Source organism: Carcharodon carcharias, chromosome 10 (genome assembly GCF_017639515.1).
Source record: "Carcharodon carcharias isolate sCarCar2 chromosome 10, sCarCar2.pri, whole genome shotgun sequence".
Taxonomy (NCBI): domain Eukaryota; kingdom Metazoa; phylum Chordata; class Chondrichthyes; order Lamniformes; family Lamnidae; genus Carcharodon; species Carcharodon carcharias.
In genome coordinates this window covers 158,249,077-158,265,732 of record NC_054476.1, presented here as the reverse complement: position 1 = coordinate 158,265,732, position 16,656 = coordinate 158,249,077, and the positions used below count along the sequence as shown (strand labels likewise).

Here is a 16,656-nt window from a genome sequence, read left to right as displayed (position 1 = left end):
CATACAGTCCAAATTTACCATTTATATGTTTAAAGGGAATTACATAATGATGCAGGGCTTAGATTATCTAAATTACCTGGTGCTTAGCACATAATGCCCAGGAGCACCGTAGTGTGGTGGAGTGGTGCATTGTTGAGCACAGCAGCAATGAAAGAGTGGTTTTCCATTTGTAAGTGTCAGTGCAAGGAAAGCAAGCATTGCATTATTGATTCCATTACTTGCCATTCCCTTTCCTTATAAAGACGAGCATTGTGATGCCACATCACTTCCCTTAGCTCCATCATTGAGTTTGCTGTATCAGACGCATTTACTTCTCAATTCTTGGACTTGACCATGACAAATAGATAGGCCAGAATTTTTCGCCCCCATAGGCCTAGGGCATCATGGCGAGCATGAGCGGACAACATGGCGGGAAGGCCACAAATCGGTTTCACACTGTCGTGAAACCAGTTTGTGATTGTCCATGCCACTCGTCAATGGCGACAATTCCCGCCACACGTTGGGAACTAACTTTAATACATCTGTATCTAATTATAAGCCCAGCTCATCAGAATCATCCCCCCACCATGTCAAATTTACCGCCCATGTTGGCGGGAAAACACGCCGGCCCAGAGCACGTCTTGACAAGTGCGATGGGACTTGCCGTTAGGGCCTTGCTTGCATCTCAGACATCCGAGGAGCAGAAGATGCTGGAGCCCTACAGCTACCAGACACTGAAGGAACACATGTATCACATGCTGGGTGGACTTATATGGATATGGCTCCACCATGAAGCAGCTCACAGAAGGTGGAAGGTCACCGTTGATGCTTGGGGCCTACTTCGGGACGTCAGTGTCTGGGCCAAGGCCTGCTGTGGATGATCGTTGAGAGGATGGAGAGGAAGGTCTAGGTTTGACTGGGAGAGGAAGGTGTACTGAGGTTGGGGGCGGGGGGGGTGGTGGGTGAGGTTGGGAGTGCTGGGAGAGGAGGGTGTAACGGGGAGAATGGGGCAACTGAGGAGGTAGGTGTAAGGAGGGGGAGGAAGGTGTAGTGGAAGGAGATCGGCGGGAGGGAGGAGTACAAGGGGAAGAAGGAGTCAGGAGGACGGGGAAGGAAGGAGTCTGGCGGGAGGAGGGAGTTCAGATGGGGAAGGTGTCCAGGGAGTGGAGTCGAGGAGTTTGGATGAAGGAATGAGTCTGGGTGTTGGGGGACGAGGGAGTTCGGAGGGGTCTGGAACCTCTCCCTGCTATTGTCAACCAGCTTCTCCTGCATGAAAACTGATAGAGTGTGAGCAGGACTCATGGCACTGCATGAAATGTTCCAGTGGTGAGCGGAGCTGTGGCCGAGATGAGGACCCGAGCTCCAGAGGATGAAATCTGAGGGTATGTGTGAGAGTTAGTGGTGTCGTGCCTTGAGGTGTGAGATCATTGTGGATGTGTAATGGGCTTTTGAGAGTAGAGAGTGATGAGAAGAGTGACTTTTCTGACAGAATGGATGAGATCATTCACCCTGTTCCTGCACTGGTTGGCAGTCCTCTTTTGCAGGCCATGGCACTGACCACCGCAGCCACCACTTCCCATGCTGGTTTGGTGACCTTACTTGTTGGTCTTCGCCCAGTGCGGGGGTAGAGGACTTCGCAGCGACCCGCCACTGCATCCAATAGGCGCTCGAGGGAGTTGTCGCTAAATCTGGGGGCAGCATGTTTCCTCCCTTTGGCAGCCACCAGCAGTTTCCTATCCCTTGAAGAGCGCGAGCTCTTTGCAGGGTCAGCCTTTAGATATGGCACCGGTTTACTGAAGGCCTGAGGTGACTGCAGTGCGGTCAAATCAGAGGCCGCCCCGCCAACGACCCAGCATGTTTCCCGGGAATGCATAATTAATGAGGCAGGAATGGAACAATACGACGTGAAAAGCCACCATTGTGGCCGGCAGGTAAAACATCCCTTTTCCCACCCACTACCACACTTAGCGCAAATATGGGACGGTTCCGTCCATAGTTTAAGCTTTCTCCCTTAGGTAAATCACTAATATTTTAGCCTGTCATTAACAAGGAAAAGAGTAAAAAATAATAGAATATGAATGGGAAGATTGGTTTTGTCTTCAGATTTCCAATCTGTTTATCAGTGTAAAATATAGCTGCCCCAATTTCTGCGAAGGCCTTAAGTGCACAAAAAGTGTACAGAAAAGAAAATAAACACTCCAAATAAAGGACTGGAGGCTGTGATCTGAACTGAGATGGTGTCTAATCTTCTTTGGGACTAAACATCATAGGTATTTTGTTGGCACGATCAGCAATAAATGACACCAAGGAAATATTGGTGCCACCTGGTATCAAGTATCTCAGGAATGCCATCATGACAGTGTAAAATAAAATAAACTTCTGCAGGAACAAAGCTATGAACTTAATGCCAGTCTGGAACAAATTTTGATTCCTTGTGGGAGACAAATTCATTTCAACTGTATGAAATAATTCTACATACAACCAATGTTCCCTCTAATTATTTTGGAGTGTGCTGGGGATTTATTTAAGTGTATGGCCCCTTCAAATTTTTTGGCACTGGCATGCATACATTTTAATTTAAAGGGGTTGACTTGCATGCAGCCTGCATGAGGTCTTCTGTGTTGCTGCACAGCTTAAAAGGAACATTGCTTACAACCCTTTGAGCTGGCAGAAAGAATTATGCAACAAATAATTTTTGCTGATCTCTTAGCCTCTAACAAATGTACACAGTTGTTATTAGTAACAAATAGTTTTCTAAAGGTAAAAATGTTATGCCAAGTTCCATAATTAGCCTTCATAGGTACAGCTTTCATTACATCTTAGGAATGAATACTGCAAAAATAACATGAGAAGCACATAATTTTTAGAGTGACACAAGGAAAGTCCATTTATTTTCATTGCCTAAGAGATTAACAGATTTTTTTTTAACCACTTTAGGGACGATCTGCTGCTGATTGGACCCGGTACCAGGAATAACACTTATGTGGCACAGGCTGCCAATGTAGGATTGACCCTATTAGCAGTTTGGGATAGCAAGCATCCTGGCATTGCAGACTATATCCCAATACCTACCCAATATGCAATATGGCCTAACATATCAGAGCACGTGATACTGAGTGATGTAATATGTTTCAGCAGCGTGCTGGTGAACCAGGAAGGTTAGTTATGTGACAGAAAAGAAACCACAGATTTTCGCTTCATCACTTTAAAGGTTTAAAACAGCACAGCATGATAATTTGCTGGAAAATTTACAATAACAAAAAGTGTTTTTCTGCTGCATTCAATTGTGGTTGCAGCTGTCTAACTGTTGGCCCTAAGGTCATATGCCCTGGTATTTCACCCACCACATGGTGAGCTAACACAACACATTGTGGCATTAATCAGCAAGAAAGGTCCCATAGTTCCCTGAATGTGGAGCTAAGACGAGCAGGAGTTCGCTTCTAAATCTCACACAATAAAGAATACAGGTCGCCAACCTCCACTGGTTATCAATTATTCCCTCCCCGCTTCCCCCAAGACACAGTCTCTCTGGAGAGGGAAGATGGGGCCTCAGTTTAATGTATCATCCAAAGACAACAACTCTAATTTTTCAGCACTCCCTCCATACTGCACTGGAGCATCAGTCTAGAATTATATGCTCAAGTCACTGGAGGGGAGCTTGAACTCTTGACGTCCTCAGAAGCAAAAGCCAAAGTTCATATCTAAGTAAAATGTGTGGATAGACTTCCCAGTAGAACTGATTTTCTTTGAGCTTTAAGCAGAAGTGGGTTTGGTAGTGTGAATTTCAACCTGCTTTCCCTTGCTATGCCAAGGATTGCTCAATTTATATTTGTGCTTTTTAGGATAATAGGAATTTCAGCAAAGACAGAGGCCATTTGGTTTACCAGACTTGTGCCTCAGCTACTCCATATCAGAGCTGTCTATTCTATTGCCATTTCTTGCTCTTTTAATAGTTCTGTGATGTTGTCTTTTGTATGGTGGGAGCTGCATTGAAATTCTTAAACTCAATTTACTTATGATCCTTATAACAATACGAGAAAGTAAGTTTTCACTCCAGATGGTGCAAGAGATAGTGGCTGGGATTTTCTGGGCCTTCCCGCCAGCAGGATCTTTCAGTCCCGCCAAATTGAATGAAAATTTGAATGGCCCGCCGTAGCGGGACCCGTCGCACAATGGCCAGAAAATCCCAGCTGCAGTGTCGTAGCCAACTGTACCACCCAGTCCCAGTTAACATGTTATTCTGTATTTTAGTTGTATAATTTTACATCTTTTCAAATCTTTTCTGTTTATAATCTTAAGGCACTGAAGGATGTTAATTTGAAAATAACGATTTTCTTTTAATTTTTTTTCTTGGTAATAATGATATTTGAATACATTCTGAATGTTACATACACATGAAATTGCCTCTGCATCTGATATGTTCTGAAAGAGTGCTTCAGTTGTCTTTCAAAATGCTAGGTTATTTAGGTAGAAATCAAAACTGAAGTATTTATTTAGGTGAACCTGGGAACTGGTATTTGTTATCAAGTGAAATTCTCCAGATTGATCCTACCACAGGATTGGGAGTTACAAGAAGCACAGGATCAACCATGGTCTATTACGAAGTTCCTGGAATTGTGAGAACCTACAGAGATGTAAGATTTCCATCATTTAATTTATATATTTTATATAATCATGGTTGATAAGATATAGAATTTAGTAGAAACCGACTGCCATATGTTTACCTTGTTTAAATCAGTTGTGCACAGAGGATTGAGTGAGGGTTCACCAGTAAGTACAAAGTGGCATTATTTCAGGGATAATTCTTGCCTTCCCTTACCACATTCTCATTATGTGGAAGTTAAACTTTCTCTTCGGATTTCCAGTTGTGAAGTACCTGTAGTATAATGACCATTATAACCAAAACTTGCAAAAAATTTAAATGCACTGAAACCTTAGGACAGAATTTTCCCCCCGTCGGGGGGGAGGTTGAAGAGTGGGTGCACGGAGGCATGCCTCCGATCGGCGTCCCCGATTGGGTGCCTGCCACCATTTTACGTGGGCAGGCCAATTAAGGCCCGTTCAGCGTGACGTCCACACTGAAGCGCTATGCGCTCCCTGTGCAGGCGGAAGGGAATCCCTAAACCTGAGAGTGCACTCTTTCGCGCATGCGCACGGAAGAGTGCACTCATCTCCCTGAGGCTAAGTGCATCCTCAGGAAGATTGGCTGTACTGTAAAAAAAAAATAGTAAAAATAGAAAAAAAAATCCCTGACATGTCCCCTCATGTGACACTATCACCTGAGTTGGGACATGTCCATACCTTTTAAAAAGACTTTAATTAAATTTTTTAAAACCAACATGAAACCTCTTCCCGCCTGTGGATGAGGTTTCATGCTTGTTCTAATTCCCGCCTGGACTCCTGGCCTGCCCGCCAACCTTAAGGTTGGACGGGCAGGTCCATTAATTACTTAAATGTCTCTGTCAATGACCTCAATTGGCCATTGACAAGTCGGCAGGCGCACAGCTGATTTTGCTGAGCCCCCACCGACTTGAAAATTTAAATGGGGTGCGGTGACATCAGGAGTTGCCCAACGTCACCGCGTGTCATTTTACGCGTCGGCGAGCGGGGCCCGTTCGCCAACGGGAAATCCTGGCCTTAGTTATTTTTATCATATACTACATGCAGTATTTTCGCAGGAGCCTTTGATATTTATGCCTTGGATATGTTGCATTGTGCAATAATTATCCTTTTTCCTTTTCAGATCACAGTTACAGGCGTAGGAAAAGCCACTGTTTCCTTTCATGGTTTCACATGCATAATTGGTCTTCCTAATTTTCATGTGTACAGATTTCTTGTGACTACCATGAACAAAGATAGCAGTCTGAGGGGTGAGTGCTCATTACTTCTAAATATAGGTGAGAAACTAAAGTCGTGAAAAGAGACTTAAGAGACACTTGCCGAACTGCATTTCCTGCACTACAAAAGGGCACCATTACAGTGTGACAACTTAATCTAGGATGTTTCATTATAAATGTGAACATAGGAATTATATCAGATAAAATAAAATTACTGAATAAATGACTTTAAAATGAGAACTGAATTATGTTTGTGTACCCTAGTCCAGTTATTCCCCCATCCTCTAACCCTGTTTCACCAGAAGATTGCACTGCATCTTAATGTGACATACCATGGGAAATTGACAGTACGTAATTAGTTTGGTGCCTTTCTATTGAGCAAAATATCTATTGAAGACTTATGGGTGTAGAAATTCATCTCAGGCAGTGATGTAAAACAGGCAATATTAAACGTGGCATCTGATATTCAGTTCTTTTGCAGTCAATGGAAACAACTATCACACACTCTGTATAACAGGCTGTCTTATCTGATAGTGCCCCTTTTATGCCACCACTCGAAACAAATTTAAGTGCCATAGAATATATAAATTGCAATTGGTGTGCAAAAGATTAATCCGGCATACTACTTTAAATTAACCAGTGGAAGTAGAACAAAGGACATGGGTTTAGGTTTAAACTAGTTTTTTAAAAATAGTAACTTTAGGACTGCCATCTGGAGGTTTTCCATCACACAGAAGATGATCAACACTTGGAATGGACTTCTGGACAGAATGATAGAGGTGGGAACTATTATGAGAACCTTGAAAATCATTTAAGAGAATATTTAATGAAGCAATTGAGTGTATTGTTCTGGATGAGTATGTTGTTCACTGAATTTTCTTATTCCATCACTGGTTGTGTGAGTAGCCCTGTTTTCCTCTGCTTTCTAATTTAATATTTTCCACATTTTGTTATGCCACTAGCCATGCTACACTAAAACGTTCTTTCTTCTTTAAAATTTTCAACCTTGTTGTTCACAACAGACGTCAAAATATTCAGTACAAAACCTTATATATTAATCATTGATACATCCCAAATTCCTCCTTTCATACGCTGCATTTTATGCATTCAAACTCTGCAGTTTATATATTAATTTTAATGAGTTTTTTCTTCTGTCATTTCAACTGTGCAATCAGGCAACCTATGTATTGTTCTGTCGAAGGGTCATGAGGACTCGAAACGTCAACTCTTTTCTTCTACGCCGATGCTGCCAGACCTGCTGAGTTTTTCCAGGTAATTCTGTTTTTGTTTTGGATTTCCAGCATCCGCAGTTTTTTTGTTTTTAACCTATGTATTTGCCTGTATTTGCTATGTATTTGCATGTAAATAATCACTTAATGTGTCCATGAAGTCAACTGAACAGTGTGACATCAGTTTATTTTGTTTTCATCCAGGAGACTGCAGTTTTGCTCAAATGAAAGCTATGTCAAGGCTAAAACCTGAATCAAACCTTGCCTGTTCTGTACGATTTAGTAATATTGTATTACAGTTCCTAGCTGTCTCCGTTTTCTCTGTGGAACCTGAATTCTTAGCTGATAGAGGTAAGTGAGTAACGTAGCTCTTGCAGAGCGATGTGATCTCTCTTACTGTTTCATACAGTCAATGTCTCATAGTATGTCTAATTATTTCCTTCCATAATAAACTATGACAGCCATAAACTAACTGACTTATTTATACACAAGTTAGTATCTGTAGATGAAGAAGCTGGTTACCTGATTTTCTTACATTGCTATGGATCCTGGAATTGTTCATGTGAAGCCATATTATATATTGGACCAAACGAATCCAATATTAATTCTTTATTGTTATCAGAAAATGATGAAGGATATTATTGTAAAACTTAATAAACTTGTACCAATTTTGGTCATGGACTCAAATCAACAAAATATTACATAGCAAATATCTAGAAGATGAGGTTCATTCCAGCAATGGTCTTCATGGACAATAACAGCTTCTGTAACAGAGATTACCTGGAAATGAACTTCCTGGACATACACAACAAAAGGTTATATGGGGCAGGACTTTTAGGGCGGGGGGCTGGGCCCGCTTGTCAACGCATAAAATGACGTTGGGTGGAACTCCCGATGTCACACCATGTCATTTCCATTTTCAGGTCAGCGGGGGCGCAACCGGGTCAGCTGTGTGTCCGCCGACCTGTCAACGGCCTATTGAGGCCATTAATAAAACAATTTAGCTTATTGACAGGGCTGCCCGTCCAACCTTAGGGTTGACAGGCAGGCCAGGAGCCCTGGCGAGCTTAAGAAAAAGCATGAAACCTCATCCACGGGCAGGATGAGGTTTCATGAGGGTTTTTAAATATTTAATAAAGGTTTGAGTTAAAGTGATGGACATGTCCCAACTCATGTGACAGTGTCACATAAGGGAACATGTCAGGGAAACTTTTTAAACATTTACCTTCAAAGTTTTAATTCTGAGCTGTTCTCCCTGAGACAACACTTAGCCTCAGGGAGATCAGTGCGCTCTTTTGTGCGTATGCGTGAAAGAGCGCACTCCCAGCTGAGGGACCCCCACCCCGCACAGGGAGCACATAGCGCTTCCTGGTGGACATCACGCTGGGCGTACCTTAATTGGCACTTAAAATGGCAGCCTACCTGCGCCCACCCCTGCACTTCACCCCGACAGGGGGAAGATTCTTCCCAGGATTTCTGCTTTAGTTATGGGGACCACAGAAAAGTAGCTATGACTAGCTTTTTCCCCTTAATGCCCACTAAAGGCAATAGGAAGCTGGTCAGATTTATTTTCAGTGCAGTGTTTTCTATTATTGACAGGACATGTTCAGAATGATTTGAAGCAATATAATGGAATGTCTATGTAAAAGTAGCGTACTGAGAGGTACATGTCAGCCATCAACTGAGATGAGTTTGTTGTCAAAAGGGATGGCAAGACTGGTTTGTGAATTGCCTTAGATCTTAGTCAGCTAAACATCTCCCTTGTGAGTTGTGCCCGCAGCAGCCTGGCAACAGGCACAACTCAGTTATTACTGCATGAGGGAGGCAAACTTTCTATTGTATTGGCGAGGATTATGATGGAAGTAGACCACCTGTGTCTGTAAAGTGGGAGCAATAAGAACCAGTGGACAATGATAGTGGCCAACTAACATGACTTTTTAGTTTGGCATTTCTGTGATGGATCAACTGATCCTTTTCCTCTTCTTCAATGCAGAGGAATATGAGTGATCCAAGGTCCATTAGCTTCTTGAAGCACGGTTCACAACCTTATGGAAAAAATTTTTAAATAATTAAAATCAAATGTGTCAGAAGAAAAATCCTGACTTTGAATTTTTAAATTCTACTAATTAAAATCTGCAACTGTAGATGTCTATAACAAGTGTCCTTTACTTCACTATCAGATTTACAAAGTAACTTTTTCAATTTTTAGGCCAATACAGCTGCACCGTCACTGTTAAAGAACTACCAGATTCTGTGCGGAGGGAGTTAAGTATAGGCGGAGACACCTATGTATCTGTAAAGGCTTCTGTTCTGGGAGGCCATTATGCAGGACAGGTTGGAAGAACAGAGATTCCTTTCATTCCTGGATTTTATATGAACCAATCAGCTGTGACTCTTAGTTGTAAAGAGCCAACAGTTAACATCACTGTTTTTGGTACAATTAAAGTATTGAATGAACTGGAGGTAAGCAATCAGAACTATTGATGAGACACAGTTGAATTGAACTTTCAGACCGCAAAAGGTTTCCTGAATAAAGCCTTGGCTTTTGGGCATTATAAGCTTTCGGGTGCAGTACTAAATATATCAGATTTATAAGACACCATGCATGACCACAAATTTGCTCTGAGCCAATGCAACTTGCCAGAAGCATGGCAAATACCCCATTTACAAGAATAACAGAGCTTCTGCCATATTTCCAGTGAGGTCTGGCAACAGAATGAAAACAGTTTTAAGCAAATCCCCAGCCCGTGAACTGTGTTTTTCCACATTAAAGGTAAATGTTAGCTAGGTAATTGTTTCAAAGTATTGTGTTATTAGGTATTTATGAAGTTGAAATCCTGAGGAATTTTACTAATCTTCCAGAATCCTTGTGCATTGAAAACAATTTATAACCAGAGTGGAACTGGCAAGGTTTTGTAGTACACCTGTTTACAATACTGCTGCCTATTTTTAAAAATGTTTATCTAAATTAGTGTTACATTAGATGTGCTATATTTAAATAAGTCATAATCCCCCTTGTCTTCTCTCCTACTTGCCTTGTTTCACAAAAGCATTTATTCTTTGCTAGGGCATAGTTTTTCAAGCACTGGTCGCCCTCCAATACCTAACACAAGTGGACATTATTCCTGTGTCATTGACAGGCTCATAGCTGTGTTTGACCCTGCTTTCATTTGATATCTGCACACATGCACTATCACAGCAAGAATCCCTGTATTGTGATCAGAAGCACAACTCTCCCCAGTTTTCCTGTCCCAAACCTGTGACACTGAGGTAAATTGTATTGCTTCTCCTGCCATGAGATCAACTAACTTTGCACAAATCAGGGATGAATGAAACCTAATTAGACAATGTTGTATAAGATCTCCTGCTGAGTTTCATTTGAAATTGAGTTTTTTTAATGTATAAAAGCATTTAAATTACCTTATTTAATTCAATCCTTAGGTCCGATCTCAATCACCCGCAATTGTGGTGAGTCAGCCTATCCAGTTATACTCGGTGCCCAACATTGTTTACTCACTAAGTACTGCGAATTTTAGCCTTCTTCAGCAGGGATTACCATGCACCAATATCAGTGTATCCAGCCCCTTGACAAGGCAGTTGATGCATGTGACAGTCATAGTTCTGCGGAGCGGAGGCAATGGTGGCACATCAGGCAAGACTTAGCACAGATAGTGCAATATTGTCTTTTCTTTCAACAACATTTATTGAGTTTTTTTATGTGCAACTTTCCTTTAATGAATGTATCCAATTCATATTTCTTTCAATCTTGCAACTGAAGTTCTTGAGGCTTACTTGAATAATCTTTAATAGAAAGGGTGGAATTTTCCATTAAAGAGACTAAGTGCGGTGGTGGGCAGTTTCAGCGGTGCCCACCTTGCTGGACCGGAATGGTAGGAACTTGCGCTCGATTCTGCGCTTAGAAGCTCATTAATTATGCACAGGCCAAATCACCTGGCAGCTCAGGAGCTGATTTGTCTGCCTGCTGTCGGGTCGAAGTGAGCCATATTTAAACACCAGTCCAACACGTAATCTCACTCCCTCCAGCCCACCTGTCTTCCGGACACGTGGAGAGATGTCTTGCAGCCATGTGAAGAAGGCCAAAAGCCTCAAAAAGAAGGCAGCACCCCGCTTCACCCTCCAGGCCTTAATCAGAGGAATGCAGGCACACAGGCAAGTCCTGTATCCCAGTGATGGCTGTAGGAAGCACAGCAGCCTCACATCTCCAACCTGGGAGGCCATCGCAGAACAGGTCAACATGGCTGGCAACCAAGCCCAAAATGCCATCCAGTGCAGGAAGAGGATGAATGATCTCATCCACCTCGCCAGGATAAGTCATCCTTCAACTCCCTTCAATATCAAACTCTCATCAAAGCATCATGCACTCAAACGGCTACTCTGTTCAGGGAGCTCAGACAACTATTAGTGGGGAATACATAGCAACACTCATTCTCTCACGGAGACTCTCCCATTACGCACCATGTTCTGGCCCTTCTAGGGAGGGCTCACCACAATGAGGAGACATGCATCTCACCTGATCTCTGCTTCACCCCGTCACATCACATGCCTTTCTTTCTTCTTCGTACAGGTGAAGCTGGCACGCAACAAGTGCAAAAGATTGCAGACCAGGGGATGGACAGCCGATATCATTGCCCTCAGTGAGTTCAAGGAGTTTGCAACCGAGTTGACTGGGAAGGACAGGAATTGCTCCTATGGGGAAGGGGAGATCGGACTCTCCCAGCAACCTAGTATGGATCACAGCTCCATCACTTCATCAAACTCTGACAATCACAGTGATTCACATGCAGTCTTATACAGCTCATGCTCATTAACTAAAACTCTATTTTCTAGGCACCAGCAGATCAAGGCTCCCAAGCCAGTCAAGCACCAGTCCGAGCCCCCAGACCACGTCCGAAGAGGAAGCTCTAGTAGAACCATCACGACATTCGCATGCACCCTCCACCAGCTCAGAGACACACACATCGGTGGGGCATAGCCGTAGATTAGGTTCGGGCTCATTTTCTGGAGAACACCCCACTGATTCGTCCCTGCAGCAGTTGGATGCAGGGACAGCTCAGGTCTCCCAGCACTCGGAGGGCTGCTGGAGAGCAGCCACCCACACAGTCAGAGTCAGAAGATGAGCCTCTGGAAATTACCGCCAACTCAATGCTGCAGATGCAATGACAGGCAGCAGAACATCAGGCATAGATTCGACAGCCACTCTGCAGACTAGAGTGAATGATGGAGGGGCCTATCTACGTTCTGTCTGACATCATGGCTCTGACATGCAAGCAGATCGAGGTCGCCATGGGAAGACTGGCAACCACCATGGAGACCTTGGTCCAGCAGGTCTTGCCAGATTTGAGCTCAACCCTGCACTCCATGGCCATGCACCCTGATGGGCACCATCAAGATGTAGATGACATAGAGATGAGGTACCTTGACCTCCCTCCAGGTGCACTATCTCCTGCAGGAGTCAGGCAGGGCCCTCGGACACTCACAGGAAGGATCAACATCATCCAGACACTCCGGGGGCCTCCTTTCAGGACACTCCAAGGTTATGCAGCTGCTCACAGCCCCCTCTACCTGTGACCCCATCCACCCAGCTGCTCAGACCGCTGAGGATGCTTCTGCTCCTGAGCAGGTGACCCTTATCAGGCTGGGGCCCTCCAGGTTTCAGACCGCCAGAGGACATCTGCCAAGGTCACCATAGACATCAGGACGTAGCTGTCAGCAGGCTGCCTCCACTTCTGCTGAGGATGTCAGGGTTGCACCTGGCGTAGCAATAGAGTTAGGAAAGTTAAGAAAAATTTATGTCACTTTTGGGTCATGGGTGTGCTATACATGTAAAGAAATTGTACTTCTATGAATACATTTGATGGTTATGTGAAGGTTTTGGGCAACTGAAGGCATCGTGATTTTGTACCTTGGAATCCTCTTGCGTTGATGTTTAGCCATCCTCCCACTCAGTGATAGTGTCCCACTGTGAGATTAACACTAGTTGAACTAGTCTCCGCACCCTTGTGTGATGTCAGGGAGATGTGTTTAAATCTTTATTTGAAGCTTGTGATGCAAGCGTTTCTAACCCTTCTTTCTCAAGCAACACCATTGAGTGAGGGAAGCTCATCAGCATTGATATTCTAGCAGCATTTATGTCTCCTCAGTGGTAGCGGCAGAAGACAGGATGTGCACGGGAGGAGGAGATCCCAAAGCGTTTCCACATCTCAGTCACATCAGTGTTAGCATTATTAGATAGTGGCATTAGCTTTAAGTCTTCTCTCGCATCGCTCTTGTTCCTCGTGGACTCCCAGTTCCCACACTCGCTGCAAGTGGTTGGATATCCTGAGATGAAAGTAAATGACACTGAGGGCCAGGAGAGCTGTGGCCAATGCCCTCATTTAACTTTACTCTTCCTGGAACCCCTCAGCAATTAAAGTATTATGGGCACGTCTCCCACGTCTTCCTTCCTTCATAGCACGATCGGGGTAACAGGGGAGAAGATAGCAACTGGGGAGGCAGGTATAAGGGAGGTGGAAGGAAGAAGGGAAGGAGTTCAGAGGGAGGAAGGAGTGCAGAGCGGGAAGGGAATCCATAGGGAGAAACGAGTGTGGAGAACGGAGGGAGTGCAGGGAAGGAAGGAATGAATGTGGCGAGGGGATGGAGTAAGGTTGGAGGAAGGAGTGTGGAGAGGGGTGGGAGTAAAGGTGCAGGACAAGTTGGGAGGGAGTAAAGCTGGAGGAAGAAGTAAGGCTGGTGGCAGAAGTAAAGGTGTCTGAAAGAGAAAGGAGTAAGGCTGGAGGAAAGAGGGATGGGGGAAGGACTAAGGGTGCCGAATGAAGTATGGTTGTCTGAGGAATCAAGAAGGGGGAAGGACTAAGCGGTGTGGGGCGGGGGGGAGCTGTGAGGACTAAGTGGGGAAAGGGGTCCGGAAGGGGAGATGTCCAGGTGAACATGCAAGGGAGGGCTCTGATGAAGCCATGACTGCCTCCTACGGAGCGAACCGAGGGTGGGTGTGGTACGAGGCAATGGTGAGAATGACCAAGGACAGAATGAGGTGGTAGGGTGGAAGAGTGAGGGTTTGACACTAACGGTACTAGGGATGATGAGGGTAGTTGGTGGGAACTCGGAAGCAGACACAGACCCTGGAGGTGGAAAGAAATAGGTCATGGAGGTTAATGTGGATGGGGGTAGGATATTCAGGAAGGAATGGAACATGCACATTGACCTGAACATCCCCGAATGAAAAGGTTTGTGGCTGGTAGATCATGGAAGGAAAGTAGAAGGTGATGCCAGAGGGGTCAACAGTGATGGGGGAAAGGAAATGGTGACTGGGGAAGGGGAAAGGATGGGGGAGTGAATGAAAAACTTAATCACCATCATGCTGTCTAAACCAAAAGTGAAATGGGAGTCGTGGTGGGCAAGATCAGGTGCTGCGTAGGAGTGTGATCAATGGGTGGATGGAGGTGAGGATCAGCTTAGATGGACAACTGAAGGTGAACTCCAGCAGGGACATTGAGGTGAGTGTGATACGGGAAGAATCCACGTGCGTGGGAGAATGCTTGCACGAAGCTGCAAAAGGCCCTGCCATGCACACACTTCTTCCCCCAGAATCACTCATTGGCCAGCTGCTCCTGCTGGAGTGACAGAGGACAAGCATGAGAGGCTCACAGGCAAAAGGGGACTCGGCTGGAGAGGACTGCCCCTGAGATTACTGAGTGGATGACGCAAGGGTGTCCAGCTGCCACTTCTCCTCCCTTCGGGGTCCCAGCCTGACTCCTTGAAGGGAAGGAGCACCTGGAGGTAGGTTGAGGTGTCCCATTTCCCTTTCGTGTTACCATTGCAGGAGCTCACCCATAGCTCCCACAATGGAGTGCAGGTCTGCACACATCTCTGCTTTCTGCTAGACCAGGATCTCCATGGCGTCTGCCATCTTCCCTATGGAGACCTCCACACGTGCACATGTGGGCACTACTTCATCAAAGAGCAGGCGGACACACACCTTCAACTCACGAGCCACTCTGTTGAGGGCTTCCAGCAGCACTGCGTAATGTTCCCATGCCTTCTGCTGACTCTTCATGAGGAGTTGTAAGGTCAAATCCAGAGGCTTGTCAATTGACTCGGACCTCATAGATACCTCTTCCCCAGCAGTCCTCTGAGTGCTGGCCAGCTCAGCTGAACCTGCCGCCTCCTGCTGCGGACACGTGTCCATGCAGTGACCACCAGATTGTGAACCCTAGCCTGCTCTAGATCTAGGTCCCACCGAGGTGTGTGTCTCTGCACTGGTGGAGAATGTGGGTAAGCGCTGTGACAGATCTTCCAGGTTGCTTATTTCCATCCTTCAATGGAGGAGGTGTCCTCTTCGCTGGAGATGAGGGCCTGGATGGAGTTGAAGCACTGGCTGGCTGAGGGTTTTGGTTGCTTGGCACAGCTCCCTGTGAACCAAAGTAGAGATAATTAGTGCATGGTAGCACAGTCAAAAGCAGGAGAGAGAGCACTCACGTTTGCATTGAGAGAGGGATGATGTGGTGCAAGATCCTCACGAATGTGTTCGCCACCGACCTCACCATCACCGCAGGAATAGTCCACATCCTCACGAGTCAGTGCAATGGCACGCTCCTCGAAGTGAGTGAGGGGCCTGGCATGGGCCACTTCACCCCCGGTCTGGGACCTCTCCCTGCTGATGTGAGCAGGCTTCTCCTGCATGGAAACAGATGGACAGAGTATGAGCAGGACACATGGCACTGCATGAAATATTTGCGTGGTGAGCAGAGCCATGGACAGGCTGAGGACGTGGGCTTCAGAGGATATGAGCCTGATGAAGATGAGAAGGTGTGAGAGTTAGTGGTGTTGTCCCTTGAGGTGTGAGGTCCCTGTGGATGTGTGATGGGTTTGTGAGTTGAGAGTGATGAGAAGAGTGACTTACCTTGGCAGAATGGATGAGATCATTCATCTTTCTGCACTGAGTGGCTGTCTTCTTTTGCAGGGCATTGGTGCTGCCTGCCACTGCTTCCCAAGCCAGAATGGTGATGCCGCTGCCCCCTCCTGCAGCCGGGGTGGGGGTAGAGTGCACCATGGCAGGCTTCCATGGTGTCCAAAAGATGCTTGAGCGATGCGTCACTAAACCGGGGTGGCTGCAGTCTTTTTGCCTTTTGAGGCGATCTTGCCTTCCATGCAGCAGCCCTGGGCTGGAAGCACTGAGAGGTGTGCGCGCGGCTGTACTTTAAATATGACACTCGGCATGTGAAGTGGTGGCTGAATGAGAGCCTGTCTGCCATCAAAACGGCCTGTTTCCCAGGAATGCATAATTAATGTGGCAGGTTTGAGATGAAACGGCGTGAGAAGCTGCCATTGCCACAAGGCTGGTAATACGTCCTTTTCTCCACCTGCTACCGCACTTATTGCAAATCTGGGACGATTCCGTCTAGAGTTTCAGTTGATGAGCATGAGATTATAAGACCGCATGTGAGTCACTGTGATTGTCAGGATTTCATGAAGTGCTGGAACTGTGATCTGTGCTAGGTTGCTGCAAGAGGCCCATCTCCTCCTCCCCACTGGAGTAATTCCTGTCCTCCCCAGCCAGCTCGGCTGCAACCCCTCGAACTCAGTGAGGGCAA

The 16,656-nt window shown here is 45.5% G+C and overlaps 1 protein-coding gene across 1 annotated transcript in view; it reads left to right on the top strand.

Moving 5' to 3' along the window:
- The window catches only part of LOC121282907 (nuclear pore membrane glycoprotein 210-like), a 235,299-nt gene extending 223,328 nt beyond the window's left edge, over window positions 1-11,971 (top strand). Inside the window, exons 32-37 of the mRNA XM_041196717.1 lie at window positions 2,917-3,137; window positions 4,477-4,613; window positions 5,723-5,849; window positions 7,250-7,396; window positions 9,255-9,508; window positions 11,894-11,971. Of these exons, the coding sequence (XP_041052651.1) occupies window positions 2,917-3,137; window positions 4,477-4,613; window positions 5,723-5,849; window positions 7,250-7,396; window positions 9,255-9,508; window positions 11,894-11,971 (964 nt within the window). The remainder of the gene's footprint in view (window positions 1-2,916; window positions 3,138-4,476; window positions 4,614-5,722; window positions 5,850-7,249; window positions 7,397-9,254; window positions 9,509-11,893) is intronic.
- Window positions 11,972-16,656: the final 4,685 nt, after the last annotated feature.